Source organism: Eutrema salsugineum, unplaced genomic scaffold (assembly GCF_000478725.1).
Source record: "Eutrema salsugineum unplaced genomic scaffold, Eutsalg1_0 scaffold_22, whole genome shotgun sequence".
In the NCBI taxonomy this organism is placed as follows: domain Eukaryota; kingdom Viridiplantae; phylum Streptophyta; class Magnoliopsida; order Brassicales; family Brassicaceae; genus Eutrema; species Eutrema salsugineum.
In genome coordinates this window covers 436,034-463,736 of record NW_006256812.1, presented here as the reverse complement: position 1 = coordinate 463,736, position 27,703 = coordinate 436,034, and the positions used below count along the sequence as shown (strand labels likewise).

The 27,703-nt window shown below is 31.7% G+C and overlaps 4 protein-coding genes across 5 annotated transcripts; all 4 read right to left on the bottom strand.

Annotated features, from left to right (window-relative positions):
* Window positions 1-1,253: 1,253 nt before the first annotated feature.
* Window positions 1,254-4,452, bottom strand: LOC18015467 (beta-glucosidase 26, peroxisomal). Its single transcript, XM_024155129.1, has 11 exons — window positions 4,293-4,452; window positions 4,067-4,157; window positions 3,837-3,965; window positions 3,670-3,745; window positions 3,401-3,566; window positions 3,049-3,304; window positions 2,844-2,959; window positions 2,495-2,712; window positions 2,264-2,401; window positions 2,060-2,174; window positions 1,254-1,790 (listed from the first exon to the last, which is right to left on the bottom strand). Exons 1-11 carry the CDS (start codon window positions 4,298-4,300, stop codon window positions 1,412-1,414), a joined length of 1,692 nt encoding a protein of 563 aa, XP_024010897.1. The 5' UTR covers window positions 4,301-4,452; the 3' UTR covers window positions 1,254-1,411.
* A 4,940-nt stretch (window positions 4,453-9,392) lies between these two features.
* On the bottom strand, window positions 9,393-12,521 carry LOC18015466 (beta-glucosidase 31). Its single transcript, XM_006397563.2, has 13 exons — window positions 12,331-12,521; window positions 12,113-12,182; window positions 11,937-11,992; window positions 11,655-11,730; window positions 11,457-11,534; window positions 11,281-11,368; window positions 10,885-11,140; window positions 10,643-10,761; window positions 10,330-10,547; window positions 10,164-10,201; window positions 9,952-10,054; window positions 9,744-9,852; window positions 9,393-9,650 (listed from the first exon to the last, which is right to left on the bottom strand). The coding sequence occupies exons 1-13, from the start codon at window positions 12,478-12,480 to the stop codon at window positions 9,410-9,412; spliced, it is 1,602 nt and encodes a 533-aa protein (XP_006397626.1). The 5' UTR covers window positions 12,481-12,521; the 3' UTR covers window positions 9,393-9,409.
* Window positions 12,522-16,026: 3,505 nt separating this feature from the next.
* On the bottom strand, window positions 16,027-20,532 carry LOC18015465 (beta-glucosidase 29). Of its 2 annotated transcripts, none has more exons than XM_024155106.1 (13): window positions 19,946-20,532; window positions 19,056-19,125; window positions 18,895-18,950; window positions 18,691-18,766; window positions 18,515-18,592; window positions 18,325-18,412; window positions 17,975-18,230; window positions 17,778-17,896; window positions 17,468-17,685; window positions 17,331-17,365; window positions 17,149-17,185; window positions 16,858-16,966; window positions 16,027-16,634 (listed from the first exon to the last, which is right to left on the bottom strand). In XM_024155106.1, exons 1-13 carry the CDS (start codon window positions 20,087-20,089, stop codon window positions 16,223-16,225), a joined length of 1,698 nt encoding a protein of 565 aa, XP_024010874.1. In that variant the 5' UTR covers window positions 20,090-20,532; the 3' UTR covers window positions 16,027-16,222. The 2 variants fall into 2 exon arrangements, with proteins under 2 accessions (XP_024010874.1, XP_006397625.1); XM_006397562.2 differs by having other exon boundaries at window positions 17,080-17,185; window positions 19,946-20,530.
* A 1,264-nt stretch (window positions 20,533-21,796) lies between these two features.
* LOC18015464 (beta-glucosidase 28) lies at window positions 21,797-25,588 on the bottom strand. Its single transcript, XM_024155004.1, has 13 exons — window positions 25,380-25,588; window positions 24,915-24,984; window positions 24,748-24,803; window positions 24,504-24,579; window positions 24,327-24,404; window positions 24,134-24,221; window positions 23,771-24,026; window positions 23,560-23,678; window positions 23,239-23,456; window positions 23,095-23,129; window positions 22,887-22,989; window positions 22,691-22,799; window positions 21,797-22,349 (listed from the first exon to the last, which is right to left on the bottom strand). The coding sequence occupies exons 1-13, from the start codon at window positions 25,521-25,523 to the stop codon at window positions 21,935-21,937; spliced, it is 1,767 nt and encodes a 588-aa protein (XP_024010772.1). The 5' UTR covers window positions 25,524-25,588; the 3' UTR covers window positions 21,797-21,934.
* Window positions 25,589-27,703: the final 2,115 nt, after the last annotated feature.

Here is a 27,703-nt window from a genome sequence, read left to right as displayed (position 1 = left end):
AAATATAGTTATTGACGGAGAACCAAAATTTTCTACAAAAAATAACTATACTTTTCTACAGTTACAGTCTAAATACCCAAGATATTTTTGTCGAATAATTAAAGTCTAAAAATACCCAAGATATTTTTGTCGAAGCACATATTAGAAAGACAGAAAGTCCAAAATGGAGGGTAACAAAGACTAGTTATGGGTTATTAAATGTCGAAAAAAGCAGAAGGAGTAATTCGGTTAGCAAAAAAAAAAAAAGAGAAAAAAGAGTAATTTCTAATTGTCTTGGTCTCAAATTTCAAGTACTTTATTTTGGTGCTCATGGTCTCAACTCTCAACTCTCAACTATTTCGTAGTTCGTACAGTATGCTATTTATGAAAATAAAAATAAAATTGTCATTTATGAGTTCATGTACGATAACAATAACGTTTTATTGTGTACGTTGCCAACTTATCAAACGTTTTATTGTGTACGTTGCCAACTTATCAAACGTTTTATAGTGTACGTTGCCGACTTCCACCTATGGATAGCCAAAAGCCCAAAAGCAGTAGAAACTAGAAAGTATTCAACGTGGAACATGATGAGAGTGGAAAATGAAAATGTACATTTTATTAATTTGTGCTTTATTATCATATTTCTTTAGGATAGGAAGGATCCATCATATGTACGTACATATATATATATATATATATATATATATTGACAAAACCAATTCTATATTTTTCACCTGAGTTTCTACTTAAAAAATAAACACACAAAAATACAATAGAGAAATCAGTTAAAAAAGTAATTAAGCATTGTCAACATTATGCAATTGAAAATAAAAAATAATTAATAAAATGAAAATAAGAAAACAAGAAATAATCAAATATAAAAAGAAACGAGACATGGTAATAAGACCACGCAACTATATGAAAGTCAAAAATGGAAAGTGGTTTTCCATGCTGGAAAATAAATAACTTTTTAAAAGATGAAAAAGTTGCGTGAAAAATTAGTTAAAATAAGTTTATATGACGATAATAATAGTAACAAGATGAGCTATTTTGTCTCCATCTCTCTCTCTGCACTTGCATGGAGCTAAAGAAGGGAGGAAAGGTGTATTTTCCCATTAGCGTTGACTAATGGGCGAGTTTTAAAGATTACTTATTGGGCCGATCTTTCAAGCCCATATTGACAGCGCCGAGAAGAGACCCTCTCGCTGAATTGGAAACTTCTGTTAACATCAAAACAATATTTTCTCAACCACCACACTGTAAATCACAGATTTTTTGAAAAAAAAAGGGTAGAATGAGTAAAACTCGTTTAGATCAGACAAGTTCCCAATAACACAGAACAACCACAAAAGAATGTTTACAAGTCATAAAATATTCTTCTTCCTCAACAATTTGCACACTTTCAGTTTTTTTCCATAACACTCTGTTTTCAATTATTCGAGCCTTTGAAGAACAGAGAAGTACCAACAGTTGCAGTGACAACGAACAAGCTCCCCAGAACTGCGGGTAACGCACCACTGTCTTTAATCGAATGGACAAGTTGACTGTCTTGAACTGAATGCAATAGCTGTTTCCCGTAGCTCTCCTTCTTTTCTTCCTTGTTAGACGCCAAAGAAGAAGAAGACTCGTCTTCTTGATCAAACTTCAAGAACTCTCTCAACCACAAAGCCGACATTTTCGGGAATCTTTTAAGCCCATCTTTGAAATCAATGTAGTACAAACCGTATCTCACACCATATCCACTGTTCCACTCGAAGTTATCTAGCAATGACCAAACGTAATAGCCTTCCACTCTGACTCCATCTTCACTGTTAAAATCAAGGCAATGAAAAAAAGTTAAAGATTTATTTTGTTGTCTCTGACGATTTTCAGACAATCTAGAGTAGCACCTATACGTGAATTGAAACATTTGTTACTATCTTAATGGAAACCAAACCGAGATTATATTCTTTCTAAAACTAAACCAAACTAAATTTATGATGCAACTAACCATTTTTCTTACTAAAACTCAAAATGTAAGTGATTAAACACCCTTAATTCAAGCTCAAAATGGCTCTAATCAAAAGGTATTGCTTACTAAATGGCTTGATGAATTGCGTGGATGTGTCCTTCTATGTATTCCAATCTCTCTGTGTCGATTGAAGGATTGTACATAAACAGACCCTGACTCTGTTCCGCTACTTCACCATACCCTGAGAATTACAATAGAAAAATGTTGCATGAGAGATGTTTGGCGAAAGCAGAGACAGATAGAAATTACTCCATGTAAAGATGATTATACCGTTCTCGGTTATGATAATCCTTGGATTCTCATAATTCTTTTTCATATACTTCAAAACGTTTCTGAGTCCTGTTGGGTATGTGAAACTCCACTCTGATCCTCCTTGTTTCGCTATTTGTTTCCCATCTATGTTGGTTTCTGCAAAAATGTGTTAGTAGGAGCCATAAGTTAGTCACAATGTCAATTTCAATTATTATCATTCATCACCATTATCATCATCAAAAGACATACTCATCCAATCTACGCCTTGATCAGTTCTCCAAGTGGGTTGCGTAGGATCCACGTTTTTGATACTCTTTACGAAAAGCGAGCTGTAGTAGTTTATACCAACGTAATCGCAAGAGCCTATCAGTTTCTTGGATTGTTCTGGAGTAAAACTCGGTAATCTATCTCCGCAAGATTTCTTCATCGATTCTGGATAGTCTCCATACGCTGTCGGATGATGATGCCTGTAAGAAATACCGCGGCAAGAAAGACAATCAAAATCAGTTTAATAATTATAAGAACTTAAAAGACTAGTTTTTGATTAGATTTTCTAAACGTATGACTCCTAACTAGTCCTTAATTAGAATCAACTTACCAACCAATCATGAAGTCCATAGCTCGATTACATCCTTCTACATCATCTGGATCGCTCGGATCATAAGGCTCGTACCAAAGCGGATTATGCGCAATTCCAATTTGTCCATTTTTAATCTGCGTGGTATTCAAATCAGATCACTAAAACAATAACACAACAAACAAAATATTGGAAAGTGAATATTTGATCTATTTTTATTACTTACATTGTCACATTTCCTAAACACTTGCACAGCTTCCGCGTGAGCTAGAAGCATGTTATGGCTCACGATATAAGCCTCGTATCCGGACATTCCAGCAGTGCTAGCCCCATTCACATACTTGGAGCATCGTCCTGGCGCTTTTCTCCCTGTGTCATAACCAGCAACACTGTAGACCCATGGCTCATTCAATGTGCACCATAGACTCACTCTATCCCCAAATCTCTCGAAGCAGAGACTCGCGTAGTCTCTAAAGTCATCTCTGTATTTAAACATCACCTAACATGAATTCTCTCCAACATATACATCCATTCCACCACATCTATTCGACATTCAAATAAAATATGAATTTGCTTACATAATCTGTTCGCTTAGAAAACCTCCATATTCATCTTCAAGATCCTGAGGAGTGTCCCAATGAAAGATTGTAACAAGAGGAGTGATTTCATTGGCTAGGAGTTCATCTATCACATCATTGTAAAACTTAATTCCTTCTTCACTAACTCCTCTCTCCCTTTTGCCATCTGTTTTTTTATTTTTATCACATAATTAAATCAACCAGAGATTATATCGATATGAAACCGCGAGTTCGATAAAATAAGGTTTCAGAAACGGTGATGTACTTACAAGGTATAACTCGTGGCCAAGCAATGGAGAGTCTAAAAGAATCCATGTTTATATCTTTCATTCTCTTGATATCTTCCTGTACAAGAAACACAGATCTTCAGATTATTGTAACTAATTACCTTAAGAAGCAAGAAATCGGAAAAAGGGAACAAGAAGATAGAAAGTACCTTGTAACGATGGAAGAAATCGACGGCTTCGTTTCCGTTTTTATTATCACTGATTCTGTGAGGAAATCTGTTGGAGAAATGATCCCACATGCTTTGACCTCTCTTACCTTCAGTGACTGCTCCTTCATACTATACCCAAAAAAACACACAAAGTGAAGTAAATATCATTTGATCTTGCTATGTTTTTTTCTGTTTGTTCTCAGTACTTAATTATGTATTGTTTTATTTACCTGGTATGAAGAAGAGGCAGTTCCAAAGAGAAAGCCTTTTGGAAAGCTAGCTCTACCTTTTGACATCGATGTAGGATATGTTCTTTGAAGACTGCAGATTAATCAAAATTTTAATATTGTCTTACAACTCAATGAGAAAATGCTAAATTTTCCTTACGGTACATATGAATCTTGGAAGGGTTGACATCATAGAAAGGAAAAAAAAAAAAAAAAACAGAGCACTCACTGTGTCATATTTGTTGGGTTTTGTCTTGTCTGTAAACAAAAGCTTTTCCAGATTTCTGCTGAAGAATTTTGATGCGGAAGATCTTGGAGAAGGAAGGATGAAATGATGATAATAAGTAGATCTTGAAATAATTTTTCCTGGTTATAGATCTTGAGATAAAGCCTTATATGATATATAAATGCGTGATTGAGAGATACAGAGAGTTGAGAAGTCAAAGTAGGGTTATATTTATTTTATGCAGCAGCAGCATTATTATTATTATTTTAAAATCGAATTGATTGGATAAAATTGCGCAGACCGTTCTTGTTTGCTTATTAAAAAAATATCAATAAGGCCAGTAACCTTCAAAAATTTCAGCATATTTGCAATTTGTAATAAAGTTATTATAATCCGACATTGTTTTTCTCTTTTTTAATCTGATAAATCTTGGCCTTTCGTCCTTTCCTGATCTACTTGATTAAAGACCGCATATATACTATTTATAATTATTTTTCTTAATTGCGCGTAAATATTCCGTGTCTGCGTTGTATAAAATATAAAAGTCATCGTTAATCATCCGAACACATATTTTTTTTTACAGCTTCTATAAAAGACCAGATATAGATCGTATTAATACCGTTTTTTTAATTAAAGGGATTCAAAAACGTAAGGAAGATAAGTTCCATGGGACACACCCAATTAACTACACCTTATCCATGAGAGAACGAATTCATTTATAACTTAACTTCCACTAAGTGACAAACGCAAATGCTTTAAATCCCTATATTATTTCGCCGAAAAAAAAAAAAATATCCCTATATTAAAATGCATGCATAATCATAATTAATTAAAATCCTTTTCGCAAAAAAAAACAAAAAATAATCATAATTAATTTTATTTTCTTTGAAGTTAGTTTTTAGCTTTTGCGCCTAATAATGTTCATGTTTTTATAATTTTATCATTAGAAACAACATATTTGACTTATTATGAGATGATGATATCGTCGGCACTGCGTCTATTGTTTTTGATTATGAATAGTTTAATACTTTAAAGCAGTTATTATTATTTATCGACAGTCAATGTTTTGTAGAAAGAAAGAAAAAACGAGAGAATGGAGAAGCGTCGCCGTTGACTTTGAATCGTTCACGAGAGACTGGGGAGAAAGAGGATATATTTGTAATTTAATCATGAAATGCGTGAACGGTGTATGTTGGACTTCGTCGTGGATTGTATCAACGGGTCCCACTCGAAGCAGTCTTGACGGTAACGTGGCATCGAAACTAGTCAAATTTGCCGTCGACTTTTTTGTTGTTGTTGCTGGTCAACATCCGTCGACTTTTTACAAGACAAAATCACAGAACAGCTCAAATTCAGATTGGTTATAAAGGAATCAATTCAATACTTGTCTCTAGTAATATTAATACTTTAGTCACTGATTAAGTGACTAGAAAGCTATTGGTTATTAGTTATTACTGTCAGCAACTTACTTTATAGTTATGATCCAAATGCTATATTTTAAAATATGAGAATAAAAACACAAAATGTTTGGAAAGAATTATTAACTCTAATATTTGTACAAGTTACATTTTTTAAACACAAAATGATCCTTTTTAATATTGTAATGAAGCTATATCTCAAATTTCAAAACTAAGAAAAACGTAAATGAAAAATAATATTTAAAGATGAAGTTAACTTTCTTAAACTAGAAATCACTTATTAATAATCGTTTTTTTTTAAGTTGTTCATGATTTCTATAATCCCGATACAATTGATTTTATTGATCAACAAATTTTTTAATTATAATACAAAATGATAATTTTCTAGTAAAGATAAAAACATTTTTTTTAGAATAGTACTGTTTTTAACGACACCGAATAAGTACCTTTTTTAACGACAAGTAACGCATTATTAAGATCTACCTGTCGCTGTAGCCTATGATATTTTTTGCAGACAAAAAAAAAAATTAATTGGGTTGGTGTATGCAAGAACTGTGTGATGTGATCATTTTCATTCCTCATGGTCATGTTGTAATGGCTGATGTTTTCATTGGTACACACAAGTGGTTGTCTGGTTGACTCCAGTAAATTCTTCCTTACGGCCCAAAATCCAAAAATTTAACCCGGTTAGTTTATCTCAAATGATAAGTAATTCACATCAGTAAAAGAAGTTTCTTTCAATATAGGCACTATCAGTTTTTCAATATTAGGCATTGAATGTATGCTTTTCTCGTACCATGGTTATTGGCAGTGGTGTGGTCTCTGTCCTTATGTCTAGCGATAACATCTGTAACCACCCTCATAGCAGCAGCGGCTGCGGCAGTATCTGCGTTCCTCTGTCTTGATGGCCTTGCTCCATTTCTTCTAGCACTTTCTGCTCTTATTACACTTGGCAAACAATCAAGATGGAACTATAGTAAAAAATTGATGTGGTGATTAAAGAGACGTTCAATCAAAAATTATCAATGGCATAATATAAATTTCTATATTATAGATAACAAAAAGAATCGAAACAAACCGCACAAAGAATGTCCTCCGCAAAATAAAGCTATAGAAGAAAGAAAAAAAATATGAAAAAATATAGTTAAAAGGAAAAAATTATCTAAATGAAATAAGCAAAGTATAGAGTTGAATACCTTCTCAGTATCTTCAAAGAGATGAGCCACTGCAGATAGGAAATCTGTCTCAGATAGTGTTTCCTTAGCCTGAATAGAACAAAATGATGCAAGTTGTCACCAAAAACTGATCCTAAAAGATTCTAAGACCAAATGAAGAATTACTTATCATTTGAGACAAACTAAGTTCAAAAAAGGAAACCAAGTGTATCAAATCCATTAATGTTTTTATCAGTAAAAAGAACAGAACTTATCTAAGGAGAACACCGTTACCTGAACTGTATCCTAGAATAGACATGCCACAGCAGCTAGGATGTAGCATTCCTCAGCTTCAAACAGTGGCTGAAGAGGTATTCAACTCTACTTTGCTTATTTCGTTTAGATAATTTTTTCCTTTCAACTATACTTTTTCATTTTTTTTTCCTTCAATAACTTTATTTTGTGGAAGATATTCTTTGTAGTGTGCCGGTGCTCATTGCCGATGAGAGAGAATCATCAACAATTTATCTCGATTCTTTTTGTTATCTATAAAATAGAAATTTATATTATGCCATTGATAATTCTTGATTGAACGTTTCTCTGATCACCTCATCAATATTTGACTGCAGTTCCATCTTGATCGTTTGCCCAGTGTGATGAGAGCAGAGAGTGCTAGAAGAAATGGAATAAGGCCATCAAGGCAGAGGAACGCAGATACTGCCGCAGCCGCTGCTGCTAGGAGGATGGTTACAGATGCTATCGCTAGACGTGAGGATAGAGACCGCACCACTGCCAATAACCATGGTACGCGAAGAGCATACATAAGTGTCTAATATTGAAGAACTGATTGTGCCTATATTGAAAGAAACTTCTTTTACTGCTGTGACTTTCTCTACTTAGTCAGTTTCTTCGCCGAGAGGAGAAACACATCTTGTTAACCTTTAAGCTCGATGTTTATATGGTGAGGTCGTAGCTGCTGAGTCTTATATTCTCTATGCATATATATTATCATATAAATAGTCATATAGATAGATATATAAATATTTGTCTTAGCAAAATCAACGGATCAGCTGATATAAATACGTGGTGGCGTCCATAATTTACAAACAAAAACATAAAAAAAAAATTATTAAATAAACTAAAAATATCGACACATGTTAGTCTTTTCCATTTCTTGATTTTCTGTTTTCCTTTCTCTTATATCTGTTTCCTTCACCAACTTTTCACGTTTAGATTAAGTTATACAAGTAAAGTCTCACTTTCTTTTGACTCGGTAATTTTTTTCCTTTAAGATTAATATTAAAAATTAAAACTCAAAAGTAAAAGTATAGGGAAGAACAAAAGAATATGAATACAAGGAAGTTATTAAGAAAAATGAAATATTGAACAAAGAATACAATATCGGTAGGTTATTATTATTGTTTTCTAGGAAAAGGTTGATATCAAAAGCTCAAGAAGTTATGTATCTCCGGTTGATAACTTTTTTAGGTCGGGGTACAACGTGTTGGAGTTTCATCCTATGCTTAATCCTACACAACAAAGAAACATAAAATGTGAGAATAAAAAGATGTAGAAGATGAGATTGTAGAGAAGAAGAAGCCAAAAAGGCCCATGAAGCCACAAAGAGTGTGACTACATGTAAAAGCTTGATTGCTACTTTTTTCTCAGCCTATTTAAACAAAATAACTAAACGAATACACTTAGAAGTTAAATAGGTAGGGCTTAAATGCTGATCGTTGTCGACATGTTACTAGCTCCTTGTAAATGTTATGTAAAGAGAGGAAGCTAGGGCAATCATATCATGGAATTAAAAAAAATATTTACAGAGTAAATCAGCTCGCTTTCATTGCCTTCAGGTCTTTCATTTATTAATTGTTTACTCTATGTGATTACAAGTTGATCATCAGTTGTTGTGATATTTTCTATTTCGCGTGAGAAAACTTAGTAGACCATCGAACCAACAACTATTTTTAGTTACAATTCATACAAAAAATCGTAGTAATAACTTCCGTACCTTGTTTTAATTAAATTGTAGTAACATCTAATAATTTCCTGTACCTTGTATTGCTAAAAAATATAGTAAAATATTATTGCTTTTTCTTTGAATATTATTATTATTATTATTATTATTATTATTATTTACCAAAGGCTTTCAATATTTCTTTGAATATTATTGCAATTTTCAGTAAACAAATTCACTTATATTATATATATTACTTATTACACCTAAATTCATATACTGTAGATATGAATTGAGTGTATACATTTTTATATTCACGTTGGTATATCAAACGTATTTTTATGACCAAGGAAGGATATGTAACATACCTTTTAGATCTACCGTTTTTTTTTTTGCTAACTATTTCACATGAACTTTCGTTGGCGTTGGTCAGATTCTCGGTTCTAATACTGCTTTAAATTTGAAAAATCAATTCCGAATAAGCTCTAGTTCTTTTAAAAATATTATATATATATATATATATTTGCAAACATGACTAAATATTGTAGTATATAATGCACAATTGCTTCTCTGATTTTTTCAAAGAACTTAGATCATCAGCAACGCATACCACCACTTCTTGATAATTTTAAACAGAACCGACGGTGTCCGTTGTTGTGATCTCACGAGGAAATGTTTGAACCATTTGGCAGAATCTTTAGCATATCGTTTTAGATCATCTGCATAATCAACGTAGTACAGACCGAACCTCATAGTGTATCCATGTTCCCATTCAAAGTTATCTAACAACGACCATGCGAGATAGCCTCTGACGTCACACCCATCCTCACTGCATTCGTGTATAATATACGCATTAATATCGAGTATCTCACAAGATTGTTAGTCATTAATCAATTTCGTATATATGGTGAAGTTTTCTTACGTGATAGCCTTATGGAGTTCTTGAAGATGTTTCTCGTGGTATTCTATTCTCTCTGTGTCCTTTAATATTTGCTGACGCGGAATCGTCCCAATATCGTAGTCATCAAATCCTACAGTTAATTACAGTTAGATGTTTGACAAAAAATAAATTACAATTAGATGAGAGTTAATTATTGAAATGGTCAAGATTAATTCTCATAGGTTCTTACCGTTTTCAGTTATGTAAATTATTGGATTGTTATATTTATTTTTAATGTAATTTAGAATCTTTCGTATGCCTTCAGGATATGAATAGATAACTTTATTTCCATCCTGAAATTGAAACAACAAAGAGTAACTTTAAGTCAATCACTGTTCCAAAAATTGTGATTCAATTTAAGTTTAAATAAATAAAAAATCTAAGAGAGATTGAAATTCATACGGATTGTGAAGAGATGTAATCGCCACTAAGATTTGTCACTACAAAAGATATAAAAATGATCAGTTTTTGTTGAAGCTTGAAATAGGATAAAAACTCATTTGATGTGATTGGAATAGGATTAAAAAACTAAGCTTTCTTTCCTCTTGGAAATTTTGGAGGTTCTTACCTCTGTACTCGAGCTGCTGATCCGTCGTGAAACGAAGTCGTAAAGGGTCACTATGAAGCTGGTGTGCAACGAATCGGGCAGTGTAATAGTTTATTCCAATAAAATCAAATGAGTTTTTGATAGTTTCTGATTGTTCTTTGGTAAAAGAAGGCAATCTATTTTCAGCGTTTTTCTTGATCGTTTCTGGATAATCTCCAAAGACTAGAGGATCGAGATGCCTACACAAATAATAAGATAATCGATCAATCATCCTAGAAAACTTATTCAAACTACTAATTATGAAATTTACAAAATTGTAAATAAGACAACTTACCAACCAATATAGGAGGCAAGAGCTCTTTCAACTGCTTCTTTATCAGAATGGGAAGCAACATCATAAGGTTCGAACCAAAAAGGAGATAACACTATGCCTATCTTACCATCTTGGGAAATCTGTTTTACAAAAAAATATTGATTACTATCCCAATCAGAAAAGTTAAGGTTTTATATCTTATATAAGACAAGTTGGTCCACTTTACGAACTCATTAACATAGTGAAAATATTGTTTTATAAACCTTGTCACAATTTCTAAACTCTTCAACAGCAGCAGCATGAGCTAGAAGAAGATGATGAGAAACTAAGTAGGGTTCCGTGCCCGAATCACCAGCCACACATAAGCTGTTTACCCATTTCGAACATCTTCCCATTGCTTTATTACCATTGTCGTAACCCGCAACACTATAAACATATGGTTCGTTGAAGGTTGTCCACATATCGACTTTGTCACCAAATTCTTCGAAGCACACCCTAGCGTAGTTCCGGAAATCATCACTGTTTTACAAACATCAAAGAAAATTAGAAGATTAATTGTACTTGTCACTGTTTTACAAACATATAAATTAAAAATATTTATCGTACGTATTTTGATTCTGTATATGCTAATATACTGAATAATCTAATATGTAACTTACATGATCAAAGGGCTTAAGAAGCCACCATATTCATCGTCTAGAGCTTGAGGGATATCCCAATGGTAGATAGTTACAAAAGGTTTTATGCCTGGGTATATGTTTGAATATTCTATGATCAGAAATGTTATTTGAGAGGTGTGTTATATATATAACTCGTTTAAGCATATGATTCTGACCGTTGTCAATAAGTTCATGAATGAGATTTTTGTAGAATTGAATTCCATCGCTGTTTACCCCATCGCTTAGCTTTCCACCTGAATGTTCAAATTTTGAAAGATCAATAAATGAGTAAGTATAAAATTGCAAATATATATAAGACATAGTTATGTAATTCTTAATTTAAATTATATTTCGAAATTTTAATTACTACTCACTTGGTAATATTCTTGACCAGGAGATGGAGAATCTAAAAGTATCCATATTCATTTCCTTGATCAATTTAATGTCGTCCTGCTTGTTCAGTATGTACGTGAACAATTGTTAAAAGCAATGAAAAATAAGACCCAAAATGTTATTAAATTAAGATTTGGGTCAAGTTTTATGTTCCACCCATTTTTCAGAATCATATTTCCTGACACATTTTAAAAAGAACTTATATGGCCAAACATGTAAAATAACAATTACTCACTACGCAAATAAAAGTAAAAAAATCATACCTTATAACGATGATAGAAATCAACGGCTATGTCTCCATTGTCCATATTTGTCCTTTCTGCAACACTTTACCATGTCACTTACCATTTATAGGGCAAACAACTATTTCCAAGATAGAATAGTAATTAATAGTTAAATTTACCATGAAAGTGTTAATATTTGATTTATATTTTCAGACCTGGATATGCATGTGTAAAGTTGTCCCAAATGCTCTGCGTCCTCCCTCCTTCTTTGACTGCACCTTCATACTGAATCAAATGAACGTATATATATATATATATATATATATAATCATTACAAATTAATCACTTAAAATTGTGAGGCAATAGGTAAAAATTTATTATTCAGTGTCACAAAAAAAAATTAAGCAACATATATACATAAAAACCAACTAACCTGGTAAGCTGAAGAGGCAACACCAAAACTAAAACCAGGAGGGAAACTATAACGATCAAGTGGTTTTGTCGAAAATGATAGCGATCTTCCCTTTGAAACAGCCCATGAGGCTACAAATAGTGTGACTAAAAGTGCAAGCTTAATTGCCATTTTAAGCAAAGTTATTTATTGAATACTTAGAATGTAACTAGGGCTTGTATGCTCACCGTCTCCTGAGAATGTTAATCCACATATAAGGGGTTATATAGAGCGAAGAAGCTAGGGCATACACGTGGCGATAAGAGTGGGAATAGTATCAGACTAAGGAATTAGATCATATGATCTTTGTCAGTAGGCTTTCATTGACTTATACTCCCATGACGAAAAGTAAATCGACATTATTTGTTTGGGAGAATAACTACTCAATCGTTAATACTAATTTTTTTAATCCATATTAGTTTCTTGCCAAAGTACGATGAAGTCTATTAAACGGTTATACCTTCCAATTAATATAATTGTTAGGCACGATCTCATAAGGTCAAAAAAATTACTCTCTCTGTCAATTTATTTATAAATCAGAGAGAGAATTTCTAGAAAAACTTGAGTAAACATCAATCAAATCAAAACATGTTTTCATACATAAATCATAACTGATTTGGTTTTTGATTCTCAACTTTTTGTAAATGTTGATGGTATATATTTTTTTGAAAAATTTTTAATGGTATATTTATTAATATCTCAATTTTACGTTTTAATGGTATATTTTAACCCCCATTAAAATATATATAATATATATTTAAAATTTTTGAACATTATAATGGGATATATATATATATATATTTGAACATTTTAATGGTATATTTATTAATGATGTTGGTTCGTGTTTACATTTTAATGGTATATTTTAACCCCCATCGTGTTTTTTTTTGGGTTCGTGTAGGATATTTGATATCTTCATTTCATTAGTCAACAAAAAACATATCTGCATTCATTGGTTACTACTTAGTTAATTAAGACAGTTAATTAAGACTTAAGAAGAACCGTTTAATGAAGAACAAAATAAATATGCATCATGGTAAATATGTCACTTGGAACACTAATACAGTTTACCAAAAAAAACATTAATACAATACACAAAAATAAATGATTAACCCGTGAAAATATCTCTCGACTGGTTATATGAGGATGTAAAACATCAACATAGATTCGAACTAGAATTCGAATTCCACTAGCCACTGTAATGAACATAGCGAATATATATGTGTCAGGGAAATTATAAAATACATTAAACCCAAACTTGTTACCAGAAGAGAAAATATTCTTTTTCATAAGGGAGGAAAAAGCTATTTCTTACAATAACCAGGTTATGAATAAATAATGTTAATTGATGTTGTTTGTCGATTAGCTTTTGGGTCAATGTTTTCAATGTTGTTTGTCGATTAGCTCTTAACATTTCTTTATTATGCTAATGAACGTTTCGTTTGTATAAAAAGAAAGATATTCCTTATAAAATTCCAAAGTGGTATTACTTTTTTGGGTCAAAAATTGTATTTGCGATTTCCACGCAGCTATCAAAAAATTATTTAAAAGATTCATGTATAGTATGATGAATTTCCTTAAATGCTCTTTTTTAATATTATCAATAACAAAAATATTACTCTCTTCGTTTTACAAAGAGTGTCGTTTTAAGGTTTTATTTTTGTTTCACAAAGAATGTCGTTTTATATTTTCAATGCAGAATTTTAAACAATATTCCAGTTTTGACTCTATTGATTTAACGTATTAATTAGAGAAAAAAGTGATTTAATGCATTAATGAAATGCAAAATAGTATTTTTAATAGTTTTCTTAATAAGTGTGAAAAATGTCAGAATGACACTCTTTGTGAAATGGAAGGAGTATCATTTTTAAATATTTATTTATTGAATGGTTGAACCACGAATATCTGTGGTGAATATCTGTGGTGCACATTGAAATGATTTTTCGTCATATATCTAGTACTCTCTCTGTTTTTTTATACATGTCGTTTTAGAAAACTTACGCAGATTAAGAAATTCATCTAATACGAATTATTACACAGCTTATTAAAAAAGGGTATATAAAGTCATTTTCTACTAGTAACTCTCTAGATTGACGAGAACGTCAATTATTTTGGTACAAAAAAAATCTTAAAACGTCAAGTAATAAAATACAGAGGGAGTATATACTAACTTTGCCCAACTTAAAATGAAAATCTTAACAAAATAACTAATATGATTTGTAAGAAAATAAACTAAGGTTAATAACTTTCAGGAACATATTAAGACAACAGAATAATTTTCAAAAGTTTTAAAGGCAAACCAAGAAAAAAATGGCAATCTTCAAAATAGTTATTTTTTCATCTCTTTTTGTGACTTTTGTCACAAAAAACATTGAATCTAGCTAGTTGATTTGTGTTGCAGTTTATGGACATATCTTTGTCGCAAAGACCGTGATCAAATGCAAGACTCTCGCCTTTTCCATTTCGCATTATATCATATTAGGAGTTTTTCATAGAATTTTATTCATTCTTGTGCTGGCCGATCATCCGTTATGGACCAAGAGTTCAAAACTTTGTTGTTAACAAAAACATTATAATAAAGTTACAATACGTACCTGTTGTTCAAATTAAAAATAAAAAGGAGTTACAATACTTATGACTAATTTTTTGTAAAAGAATTTTATAACTACTTTGTGGATAGATTTTCCCTGGATATTATGATATACCTAGCTAGGATAAGGCGGTAATTTAAGAAGAGCAGTATCCATTCGACGTCATTTCTTAGTTTGAAAATTAATAACGACACTGAATAAAAATTTTACTTCCAATTTTTCGCATCCCTTTTGTAATGGAAACTGGTGCTATAAATCTGGTGTAAACTGGGTCCCGCGGCGGCAATTTTAATTCTCGTATCGTGTAATTAGATTAAGGGTAGATTATGAAAGTTCTTGCCAGGACCAGTAAATGTGTCTGTCTTGTTCGCATCAGCTGATATAGATACGTGGCGTCAATAATTAACAAACTACAATATACAACAAAAAGTTATTAAAGAAAATAAAGATATCGACACATGTTAGTCTTTTCCTTTTCTTTATTTTCTGTTTTCCTTTCTCTTCTCTCTGTTTTCCTTCACCAACTATTTTTACGTTTAGTTTAACTTTTTCTCTAGTCTCGCTTTCTTTTGACTCAGTAATTTTTTCTTTTAATTTGAAGATTAATATTTAAAGTTAAAACTCAAAAGTGAAATATAGGGGAACAAAAGAATATGAATACAAGGAAGTTAAAATAAAAAAAATGAAAATATTTACCAAAGAATACAATATCGGTAGGTTATTATTATTATTATTATTATTATTATTATTATTATTATTATTATTATTATTATTATTATTATTATTTAGGACAAAATCTCAAGAAGTTATGTAACTCCGGTTGATTATTTTTTTAGGTCGGGGTACAACGTGTTGGAGTTTCATCCTATGCTTAATCCTACACAACAAAGAAACAGAAAGTGTGAGAAGAAAAAGATGTAGAAGATGAGAGTATAGAGAAGAAGAAGCAATAAAGGAACCGTAAGCAAGAGTCTTCGTGCCAGCAAAAGAAAAAAAAAAGTCAAGGAAGAAGACAAGAGTCATAGATAGTGGTTAAGGTGGAAAAGGGGGTTATTGGTCGGTTTTGTTTTAGTCATTTAACCTCTCTTTGTTTCAAATCTCATAGGATTCACTTTCAAATTACAAAAACGAAAGAACACACACAGTACTTTCCGAGTTTCATGTGATCACAATCCATAATCACAAATACATGTCAACTGGATCTTCCCCTTACTGGTAATATACATAGAGTACTAAAGGCTACAACTTGAAAATCTAAACGAGCCTCGTCCACAAAAGGTCCTCTAGAATCCAAATGAATTTTTTGGCCCCAACAAGAAACCAAAATGATCATTTGGATTCTCAGAGGCGCAGACATCTCTCTCCTCTTCTTCTATTCTCGATCCGTTTGTCATGATAAGACTGACAATAGAATCAATCGATGTCTTGAAACCTTCTGAATCGATCAAAGTCTTACTATTATATTCTTCCTTACGTGACGCATTCCATACTTCTTCATTCTCTATTTCTTCACTTTTTACGACCGGCCTATTGAGAAACCGTTTGAACCAGTTAACGGAATCTTTAGGATACCGTTTGAGATCGTCTTCGTGATCAACATAGTACAGACCGAATCTAGCAGAGTATCCATGCTCCCACTCGAAGTTGTCCAGCAACGACCACGTGTAATATCCTCTGACGTCACATCCATCATATCTGTTATTAACAGTTAGAATAATTAAAATCATTCATCATAAGAACAATATTTCAAATACCATTTGGAAATTGCGATTAAAGTTTCATAATGATTTTTTGACCCAAAAAAGCTAGTAATATAGTTTTCTTTCAAAAACACTAATATTTTAACTAGTAAACGCAAATTGCGTTTAATACAAGTTTTTTTAACATAGATATATAGAACATGTGGACCGGAGTTTACATTATAGCTTTATGGAGTTGCTGAAGATGGTCCTTATGATAGCTTATCCTAAATGTATCCTTGAGAATCTCATCTCGTGATTTTGTACCATCATTGTAATCATTGATTCCTAAAAAAATTATGTTAATAAAAAAACAGTTTAAAGATTAGCTAAGAAAGTTTTTTTTACAAGCTAAAAATTTACTGTTAATAAAGAAGCAAATAGTTTTTTTTTTTTCTCACCGTTCTCTTTTATATATACGATAGGATTATTGTATTTATCTTTGATGTAGTTAAGAAGTCTTCGCAAACCTTCAGGGTACGAGTAGTAGAGTACGACTGGATTTTCCTATTTGAAAAAAATATAATAAAAAAGAGAAAAACGAATATTACTATAATTTTTTTGAACCATTCTGTTTTAAAACGCTGTTTTAAAACAAAAAGATAAACTTTTTTTAAAAAAATATGTGTAGTGTAATTAGAAAGTTACATACCCGTGGTCCGATTAGGTGATTACTGTAATTTGCTTCTGCTCAAGTGATGCATATAAAGATTAGTTTAATTTACGAGTTTCACTTGTATTTACTAATAATAATAAAAAGTTCTTTTAATATCTACTTAGCATTCTTACCTTTCCTCTCAATTTGATGATCAGTCCTGATTCGAGGTCGCGCATGGTCAATGTGAGGAAGATGAGCTATGAAGCGTGCGCTATAATAGTTTATTCCAATGAAATCCGATGAATTCCGCAACATCTTTGATTGTTCTGCCGTGAAAGAAGGTAATCTCTTACCAACATATTTTTTCATGATTTCTGGATAATCGCCGTAAATCACCGGATTTAAATGCCTAATACGTATATATTGAGAAGATAAAATAAATTACATGATTCCAAAATATATGGGAAAAAAAAATTCCTTTATTTGTAAGGTATAACATACCAATCTACTTCTAAGGCAAGGCCTCGTTCAACAGCTTCTTTGTCAGCAGAAGAAGTAAAGTCTGAAGGCTCAAGCCACCATGGCGATATTACAATCCCTATCTTACCATCTTGTAAAGTCTGTCACACGAAATTTTCTTTTTTCTTATGACAAGTTAAAATTAGAAGAAAAAAAAATTAACTTATATATATACAAACCTTGTTACAATTTCGGAACTCTTGTACGGCCGCGGCGTGAGAAAGAAGAAGATGATGTGATACTATGTAAGGCTCGACGGCTGAATCACCGGCTTGACACTTACTATTCACCCATTTCGAGCAACGTCCAACCGCTTTGTTGCCCGTGTCATAGCCCGCAACACTTATAACGGAAGGCTCGTTTATAGTTGTCCACATCTTAACTTTGTCTCCGAATTCTTCAAAACAAACTCTTGCGAAATTTCGAAAATCTTCTCTAATTTATTGAATTAGAAACAAAAAAAATCAAGTAGACTAGTTATAGTTTCTTCGATGTGCATAGTATGCAATACTTTGTTTGTTTCACTTACATCATTTGAGGGTTTAAAAACCCACCATACTCGTCCTCGAGAGTTTGAGGATGGTCCCAATGATAAAGAGTCACCGAAGGTTGAATGCCTACATATTTTTGCCCACCATGAGATATTCTATACCTATTTATTAGTTAATTTTGATTAATTGGAGAGGTTTTATCTAATTAATTGATTGACAACTATATACCATTAGCAATAAGTCCGTCGATAAGAGCTTTGTAGAATTTTACACCCTCTTTGTTTACTCCATCCTTTACCTTTCCACCTTTAAATTAAAACATGTTCGTTGTAATTAAGAATATATTCCGAGTAATATTAATCAAGAAAGTCAGAGTTAAAAGAGAAAAATGTAACTACACTTACTGGGTATTAACCTGGCCCACGAAATAGAAAATCTGAAAGCGTCCATATTTAGCTCTTTCAGCAACTTGATGTCATCCTGGTTTAATAAATTTGTCGCCACTTAAATGTTAGGAAAAATACTGAGCTCAGAATAACAACAAATAATAGTTCTTTATGAACCTTTAAAAGTTGAAATAGCATACTTTCACATCCAGCTTATAGTACCTTATAACGATGATAAAAATCGGCCGCTATATCTGCATTCTGCATATTGGTTCTTTCTGGATTTGGAAATTTTACAACCATTATACAGTTATTAGTCATTAATACATACACATATATATATATATACATACAACATACTTATTTCAAGAATTAATGAAGACCTGGAAAAGTGTGGCTGAAGTAATCCCAAATAGTTGGCGATTTCCCACCTTCACTTGTTGCACCTTCTGTCTACATATATATAATACAGATAAAATGATCAGCTTAATTTTAAGACACAATAAGAAAACATTTTAGTGTAAAAGCTAAAATTTATATTTAATTTTATCTTTTTCATTTCACTTTAACAGAAAAAAATATTTATATATTTTCAGGTCTCGACTCAATATTAAAAAAATAACTAAATATTCAGATAATTTATATATATATTTTTAAAAAATATATTATATATGTGATTTACAAAAACTCATCAACCAAAGTTTACAAAACGCCCACAATAGCTAACCTGACTTGAACCAAGATGGGAAATGAAGAAGAATTTATACTTATCTTTTTTTCTAAACCTTGAGCCAAAATTTAGATATTAATTGACCCAAGAAAGGCCCAAGAGAGTTCCTGGAATCGATAGAGGCGGCGGAGTAATCGAAAACGATGACGACCTGAATCACCCAATACTGTATTTGCAGACTTTTTTTTTTCCTTAACTTTTGATTACAGCTTTTTTTTATGTCCATTTGTTAATGGTGAAATAAAGAAAAGGTGGAGACTGGAGAATATGATCATCAACGTCATTGTCAACATAAAAAAAAAGACCATCAAGGTCATATAAGAAAAAAATTGCAATATCTTTATAAGACAGATGACTTATATATCGCGTTTTCTTCATATATGTCAGCAAATACGTTAAATTCTTTGACCAATTGTATATCAATATACGCTGAATAAAACATCAAAACTTTCGAAATGCCCCGACTAGTTATTTCATGTTCTTTTTTTCTTTTCGTTAATGTCCTTTTTGTTAATGCATGTTATAATTACGACCACAAAATACCTGAAACGCCGATATTGCGGCTCCAAAAACGAAATCATCTGGAAAATCACTTCTATCAAATACTCGAGAATCAGGAGAAACAAAAGTAACGTTCTTTGTAAACCATGTGATTGTCAAAAAGAGAATGAGAAAATGCAACTTCATTTTTCTTTCAGTGATAAGAGATGAATTTGTAGACGATACAAACAATGTGCTTCTCTACATATATATAGAGCTTAGTCTCGTGATGTTGATCTACGTGGAACTGTGGAAGTAGTATATATTTTTATAGTCAAAAACTTTTTTTGCATGTAGAACTCTCTAGAACACTTACAAATTTCACGGTAAAAAAGTTGACGAGTGGACTACTCATGGTGCTTTTAACATATTAAAAATTCGATGAGTGGTGTGCTCGACGTCGACATTCGTCTTGTAAAAAAATTAGTCGAGAGCTAAAACTCGAATCACATGATAATAAAAAATGAGTATTTTTTTTACGTACTTTACTGAAATCGTAACGTTTGATGTAACATTCATCACAATCCAAACTCCTTTGGTTGCATATTTATAATACTTTAGGCAAATATAGTGGAATTGGAGGTTTAATTATTATAAATTAAAACATGTCAATTATTTGATTTCCTATGCAAATATTGTGAAGTTAACACCTGTTAATGCATACTATAACACACAAAAAAAACAAATATTGCATTTTTAAATGATGCAAACTTTATATTCTAAGAGTAATTAATAAAGCGATAATTGCTCAACAACATATATGATGAGGATTTAAATTTATGTAGTGCTATAATAATAATATTGATGCGATAGCTATAGTATAAGCCATTAGATTTCATATGATCTAATAATAAAATAAATGTCATATGGTTCAAATAATAATTAGACGGATGAATACGCCCCTAGAACTACAATTTACAAAGGACTTACTTGACTGCTGGAAGGAAATCAGAGTGGTGAAGAAGTAGATTCTTACTTTTTCAAGTGGTACAATTCGCAAACATAGGAAAGGAAAAATTACATTGTTTAGGGTTTGATTTGTAACCCTAATTTGAAAAGAATATAAGGCTACCGTTTCGTACATAAACAATAAAGAAGTTTTTGGCTGGTTTTCATAATCTTAATTATATGAATTATAAGAAAATAAAGATAGGGTAAAACGAAAAAAATGAGCGAGTGATGAAGAACAGAATAAGGAAGATATCGATGCAACATGTATAAATAGAAGTTTACTCGCCATTTAATTTTTGATCATTTTTTCTACAAGTGGCAACTTCCAAAAAAACTGATGTGGCAAACAGGGAAGTGAGCTATTCAATCTTTATATACTTCATCCATATATTTCATTTTAAGTGATGTTTGAATTTTTTATATATAATATTTAATTTTAAATATCCATATGTAACGTGGACGAAATCCCAAAAAAATGTTGACATCCGTACAAAAGATGTAGTCGAATCTTATCTCGCACTAAAAACACTCTTACGTTACCTCCTTCTTCCATAAAGAACTCTTACGTTACCCAAATTTTATATGTCACTATCAAAATTTCTGTTTGTTTTTCAGTACCCCTTATAAGGACAGTACATTGGTCGTCGATAGTGGGAAAAAGGACTTTCAAAGAATATTTGGTTCTTCAAGGCCTCTGTAATTTTATAGTTAGCAAAAAAAAATGTTCTAACTTTCCATAGATGTAGATATGATCTGTACACATCACTGTAACCTACATTATGAACTTATAGTTTTCTTTTGTCCAGTGTACATTATTGGTTTTTATTTTGTGGTTTTGTTCGACGATAATGTTATCAAAAGACTAATCATTGCAATAGCCAATAAGTATAGAAACCCCGCAACTAATGAATTATGGATATCTCATTAGTTGTTGTTCTTTCCAGCCAACAAATTTCCCCCTACATTGGCAATTTTTTTTTAATTTATATAAAAAATCTAGTTTGGAAATCTGAAAAAAAAAAATATCCACAAAACGTATCTCTAGAGTCCAAAAGAAGTATGCGACCCCAACAATAAATTCAACCGATCATAAGGAATCTCGAATGTGCATTGATCCCTTTCTTCTTCTTCTCTTCTCGATGTGTTCGTCATGAGATAGATAATCGAGCCAATGTTTGCTTCGAAACCTTCCGAATCATCCATAGTCTTATTACTCCATCCCTCATGTGATTTGTCACGTGACACATCCCATACTTCTTCCTCTGTATCTTCATTCTTGACGACAAGTCTACGGAGAAACTGCTTGAACCAGTTAACGGAATCTTTGGGATACCGTTCGAGATTGTTGTCGTAGTCAACATAGTACAGACCGAATCTAGTAGAATATCCATGCTCCCACTCGAAATTGTCTAGTAACGACCACGTGTAATATCCTCTGACGTCACATCCATCCTCTCTGTTATAACAATAAAAAAATAATCCAAATCATATTACATATAACATGTTAAATAATTATATTCTCTTAAAAAAATCATAGCATTTTAGTACTCATTTTTTTATCAAGTATCATTTAAGTTATTTAAACGATAAAAAATAGTTTGTAATGTTTGGCCAAAAAAAAATAGCTTGTAATATTTCGAAATGAATTTGAATCAGTTATGAAGGCCCTTCAACAAAAAAAAAATCAGTTAATAGTGTAAACAGTTAAGTATATAAAGGTATTTTAACTAATATATGCAATTTTGTGCGTTTATAACAATGGAATCCGTTTTTGAAAAATTGTAGAGCAGCATTTACATTATAGCTTTGTGGAGTTGTTGGAGGTGGTCCTCATGATACTTTATCCTAAATGTATCCTTGAGAATCTCCTCTCGTGATTTTGTACCGTCGTCGTGGTCATTAATTCCTATAAAAATATTTTTCCACATAAAAATTAAGGACGAGAATTTTTACTGTTGAGTTGATAAAAAATATATAATTATTTTCTTCTCACCATTCTCCTTTATATAGACTGTAGGATTATTGTATTTATCTTTGATGTAGTTAAGAACTTTTCGTAAACCTTCTGGTACTGACTGGAGTATGCCTCGATCTTCCTGTGTGTCAACAAAAAAAAAAACATTAATACTCTAATTTTTTTAGTGACATTCATATTTTTAAAAAAATCAATTCCTTTTATTTGTAGTTAGGAATTTACGTACCCCTGGTCCCATTTGGTGATTACTGTGATTTGTTACTGTGAAAAAACACACATAAAAAAATAAGTTTAGCAGTTTATTGATTTTCATAAAAAAAACTATAGTCATATATATGGGATATATGGATATTAAAATTAGTATTCTTACCTCTCCATTCTAGCTGTTGATCAGTCTTGAATCGAGGTCGTGCAGGGTCAACGTGAGGAAGATGAGCAATGTAGCGAGCAGTATAATAGTTCACTCCAATGAAATCGGATGAATTTTTTAACATTTTGGATTGTTCTGCTGTGAAGGAAGGTAATCTATTTCCAACTTGTTTCTTCATTATTTCTGGATAATCTCCGTGAATAACTGGATCTAAATGCCTAATACACATATTCAAAAAAAAAATGATGAATAAATATCTTAGGATTACAAAAAAAAAACATTAGAAGTGTTTTGATTTTATCTAAATTTATAACAACTTACCAATCTAGTTCAATGGCTAGAGCTCGCTTAACAGCTTCGTTATCGGCAAGAGAAGTAGAGTCATAAGGCTCAAACCACAAAGGCGATAACACTATCCCAATCCGACCATCGTTTGCAGTCTGTCACATGCACATATCATTATTAATTTAAAAATCAAGATTAAAAATAATCAAAATGTACATTATTCAAATTAGAGCTTCTGTATATGCACCTTGTTACATTTTCGGAACTCTTGTACAGCTGCAGCATGAGCAAGAAGAAGATGATGTGATGCAATATAAGGCTCGATAGCGGAATCACCGGCTTGACACTTACTATTAACCCATTTCGAGCAACGTCCAACCGCTTTGTTGCCTGTATCGTAGCCCGCAACACTTATGATGTAAGGCTCGTTTATAGTAGTCCACATCTTAACTTTGTCTCCGAATTCTTCAAAACATACTCTTGAAAAATCTTGAAAATCTTTTCTGGTTTAAGAGAATTACAATAATAATTAAGTATTAATCTATATTGTATTAATCATAAAAGATGGCTATTTGGATACGTCTTGGAGTATTTTGTTAAGTTCACTAACATTATTTGAGGGCTTAAGAAACCACCATATTCGTCCTCGAGAGCTTGAGGATGGTCCCAATGATAGAGGGACACGGAAGGTTGAATGCCTGCACATACATATTTGTTCAACAGACCATATGATATAAGATACTCTAACGTATAATATAGTTAATGTTCATTAGCTGTTTGATTTAATTGAGTATTCCGCTTACCATTAGCAATAAGCTCGTCGATGAGAGCATTGTAGAACCGTACACCTTCTTTGTTTACTCCATCCTTTAACTTCCCACCTTTAAAGTAATATCATAAATTAAGAAAATCCACCAAAATATTGAAATAAATATTAATTATAACTAAACTTGCCCGTAAGAAATAATGAATTTACTTACTGGGGATTAATCTAGACCACGATATCGAAAATCTGAAAGCGTCCATATTAAGCCCTTTCATCAACTTGATGTCATCCTGGTTTTTATAATTTTTTTGTTTATTTAGATAATTAGGAAAATATGATAATGGTTCCAAAATAACAAACTTTTAAAGACCTTAAATAACAACGAAACACCGAAATAAATAATAAATAAATAACAAAGAAACAATATACATATCGTTTGGCATCGAAGATTGTAGTACCTTATAACGATGGTAAAAATCGACCGCTACATCTGCATTCTGCATATTGGTTCTTTCTGTATTTGAAAATTTTATAAATCACATTATACATATAGCATGCTAGTATATATATATATATAATATTAAATTATTGTAAAAAAACATCAATAAATAATAGTATTAGAGACCTGGAAAAGTGTGGCTGAAGTAATCCCATATACTTGGCGATTTTCCACCCTCACTTGTTGCACCTTCGTACTACATAATAGACAATTGGACCAGCTAAGACACAATTGAAGAACAAAAAAATAGAAAAAAAAATTATAGAAAACTCGATAGTTACAAACCATATCATTTGTCTATTTCTTATTCATTTAAATTATGACATACAAAAGGTGAAGAATAAAATCAACGTCGTCATTCTAATTGCAACAAATTTATAAGACAGCTGCCTTATATCTCTTTAAATTTCATTTCTTCTACAGTATTTAATTCCACATCAAAGGGAATAATACTTACAAGTACGTACGGATTTTCGATTTTGCATTATTTGTCAACGTCACACAACTCTAATTAAGTCCATAACCAGTTGCATTATCATAATTCAAAAAACAAAAATTGGAAAAAGTTCATATTACCAACTGAATTATTACCTGAAATGCCGATGCAGCAGTTCCAAAAACAAAATTATCGGGAAAACTACTACGATTGAGGACTCGAGATTCAGGAGGAAGAGAATTAATCTTCTTCGACAACCATGAGATTATCAAAAGGAGGATGAAAAAATGCACCTTCATTTTCTTTTTGTCTTTTGAATTTTCAGAAATTATGTATTTCTTCAAGGTGATCAAAGCTGAAATTTGTAGGTGTTGCAAACTAAGCCGTTTCTCTTCTTATATATAGAGCCAAGTCTCGTGACGTTGGTCTACGTGGAAAGGTATATACTTATAGTCATATTTCATATTATTATGAATTATTAGTATAAAATTAAGTGTCTTAATTACGTTTAATTAATGATTTACCTATAACTTGTCTCAGTAGGAAAATTATGGTAATTAAATAAGGAAGAGAATTCGAGTTCGGTTTCCTTTCTCTTTTACCCCCAAATTCGACCGCATTATTAGCTTCTGTTCAATTTTATCTTTGAACGTGGTCGGGATCACTGCTTAAATTCAAGATATGTGTGTACCCTATGCATGAACGTTTATGTTTGGACAAGTGGAGACTGAATGTAGTCTTAAAATTGACTATGTTCAGTGTTCTGTGAAAACTCTTTTGTATGTAAATTCTTTGGAAAGCTTACAACTTTCACGTTCAAAAAGCTGACGTTTCCTTTTACGGACTTTGATGTAACCCTGACCGTTAATCCAAACCCTTCTCTGTCGATTTTGTTTTTATTTTTGTGGCATTGGAGTTTCTTTTATCCCAAGGGGATTGGAGTTCTAGTGAGTGGAATTTAAAACAACCTTTCAATTCTTTCGATTACTTCTGGAATTCATCTCTGAAATTTTGTGACGCTTATCAAATAAATCCAATTCAACTCTACCAAAAAAAAATTCACAGATTATTCCATGCGAATATGCAAATATAAGAGAATGTGTATTATCTTGCGTTTGGATATCTTTTTTTTTTTTTTTGAAGAAAGCGTTTGGATATCCAGATATCTCTTTTTTCTTCATATTATTAGTGGATGGACATCGATGGTATTTTAGGAAAAAAATATTTTAAAAGTGGTACATATCATATAAACTATGTAAATTTTATTTTATATATTGGAAAACCCTTTAACAAAATTTTTTTTATGTATATTCATGAAAAACAGTAATGTATTTTAATAAAAGCATTCGGTCAAATTCTAAAATGAAATATTAGTTCTTTTATAGTTTATACGCCATGGTATATGGCATAATTTACACCAAAAATGCGATCTAAATCTCCATCTATAACATTGTCAATGCAAACTCAATAGTCTCATCGACGTTTGGTGCTAATTATTATTATAAAATGTCAAATCTATGTTGCAACTAAAAAATATCAATTAATGTAATTTTTAAACAAGAATGTTCCATCTATGGCATGGAAAGTTTTGTACTTCTAACATGGATAGCAATATCTATATTTTTTTCCAAATTGTATATATATATGTATTTATAATATTTGCATTCGGACATGTGAGAAGCTGTATATGGTCGCAATAATGTCTTCATTCATAAGTTTGTAGGAGACCACAGTGAATCTGTACACAGTTAATTTTTAAACATATATTTTCTTATAAAGTTAGGCATTGTCAAAATCGGGAAAGTTTCACCCATTAGGCCTAGCTCTGAACATGAATTTGCTAATGGTTCAAATAATATAAAGATTTTTTTATTTTTTTGGGTAAAAATATAAAGTTAATCTTATGTCATAAGAACTATCAAAGCGATATGCATGCGTTCTCTCGCCCTTCTTTTTTCTAAGTCCAAAACCAGCTTTTAGTAGTAATAGAATATGCCGAAGCGTAAAACCTTCATGGTAACTCGAACTTAAGATTTATTTCCCTTTTACCTAAAACATCAATTAAATTGATCAGTTGAACTACGTACTGGTTTTGGAACACTCATCAAATTGTGGTTGACTAGTATATATCTGGATGAGACCAATGGTGGCATATGGTCGCCATTGCTGACTTCTTGTTATTTGTAAAATCTCCCCTTATTTGCTAAGCAAAGTGGTGGTTGTTTGTTCCCATGCTATGCATAAGACAATAGTTGTGGTTTCAACTCTTATGTTTTCTTCTTCAGTCAAGAGGCGTAATTAAGGAGAATTATATTTCTTACATCAAATACAATTAATTCCTCTCCAATATTAGCATTGAATAGTCCTTTGAAAAGAGTTATTAGCCGCAGAAAATTCTCCTTTCTACATTGTAGTATAGAACAGTCAAAAGCGGATATGTTGCGAATATATGACACTCTTGACTCTTGAGTCTAATGCT

Bases quoted from the DNA above. Each gene is read 5' to 3' on its own strand.
- LOC18015467 (XM_024155129.1), bottom strand. The intron at 3,567-3,669 runs GTAAGTACATCA...ATAAAAAAACAG, and splicing joins TTGGCCACGAGTTATACCTT to ATGGCAAAAGGGAGAGAGGA. The intron at 2,402-2,494 runs GTATGTCTTTTG...ACATTTTTGCAG, and splicing joins TCAAGGCGTAGATTGGATGA to AAACCAACATAGATGGGAAA.
- LOC18015466 (XM_006397563.2), bottom strand. From the start codon at position 12,480: ATGGCAATTAAGCTTGCACTTTTAGTCACACTATTTGTAGCCTCATGG. The intron at 10,055-10,163 runs GTATGAATTTCA...TTTCAATTTCAG, and splicing joins ATTACATCTCTTCACAATCC to GATGGAAATAAAGTTATCTA. The intron at 9,651-9,743 runs GTAAGAAAACTT...ACACGAATGCAG, and splicing joins GAACTCCATAAGGCTATCAC to TGAGGATGGGTGTGACGTCA.
- LOC18015465 (XM_006397562.2), bottom strand. From the start codon at position 20,089: ATGAAGTTGCATTTTCTCATTCTCTTTTTGACAATCACATGGTTTACA. The intron at 18,231-18,324 runs GTAAGTGAAACA...TCAATAAATTAG, and splicing joins TTTTTAAACCCTCAAATGAT to AGAAGATTTTCGAAATTTCG. The intron at 16,635-16,857 runs GTAAACTCCGGT...TGTTAATAACAG, and splicing joins CAACTCCATAAAGCTATAAT to ATATGATGGATGTGACGTCA.
- LOC18015464 (XM_024155004.1), bottom strand. From the start codon at position 25,523: ATGAAGGTGCATTTTTTCATCCTCCTTTTGATAATCTCATGGTTGTCG. The intron at 24,985-25,379 runs GTAATAATTCAG...TCTATTATGTAG, and splicing joins CTGCTGCATCGGCATTTCAG to TACGAAGGTGCAACAAGTGA. The intron at 22,990-23,094 runs GTACGTAAATTC...GTTGACACACAG, and splicing joins ATCACCAAATGGGACCAGGG to GAAGATCGAGGCATACTCCA.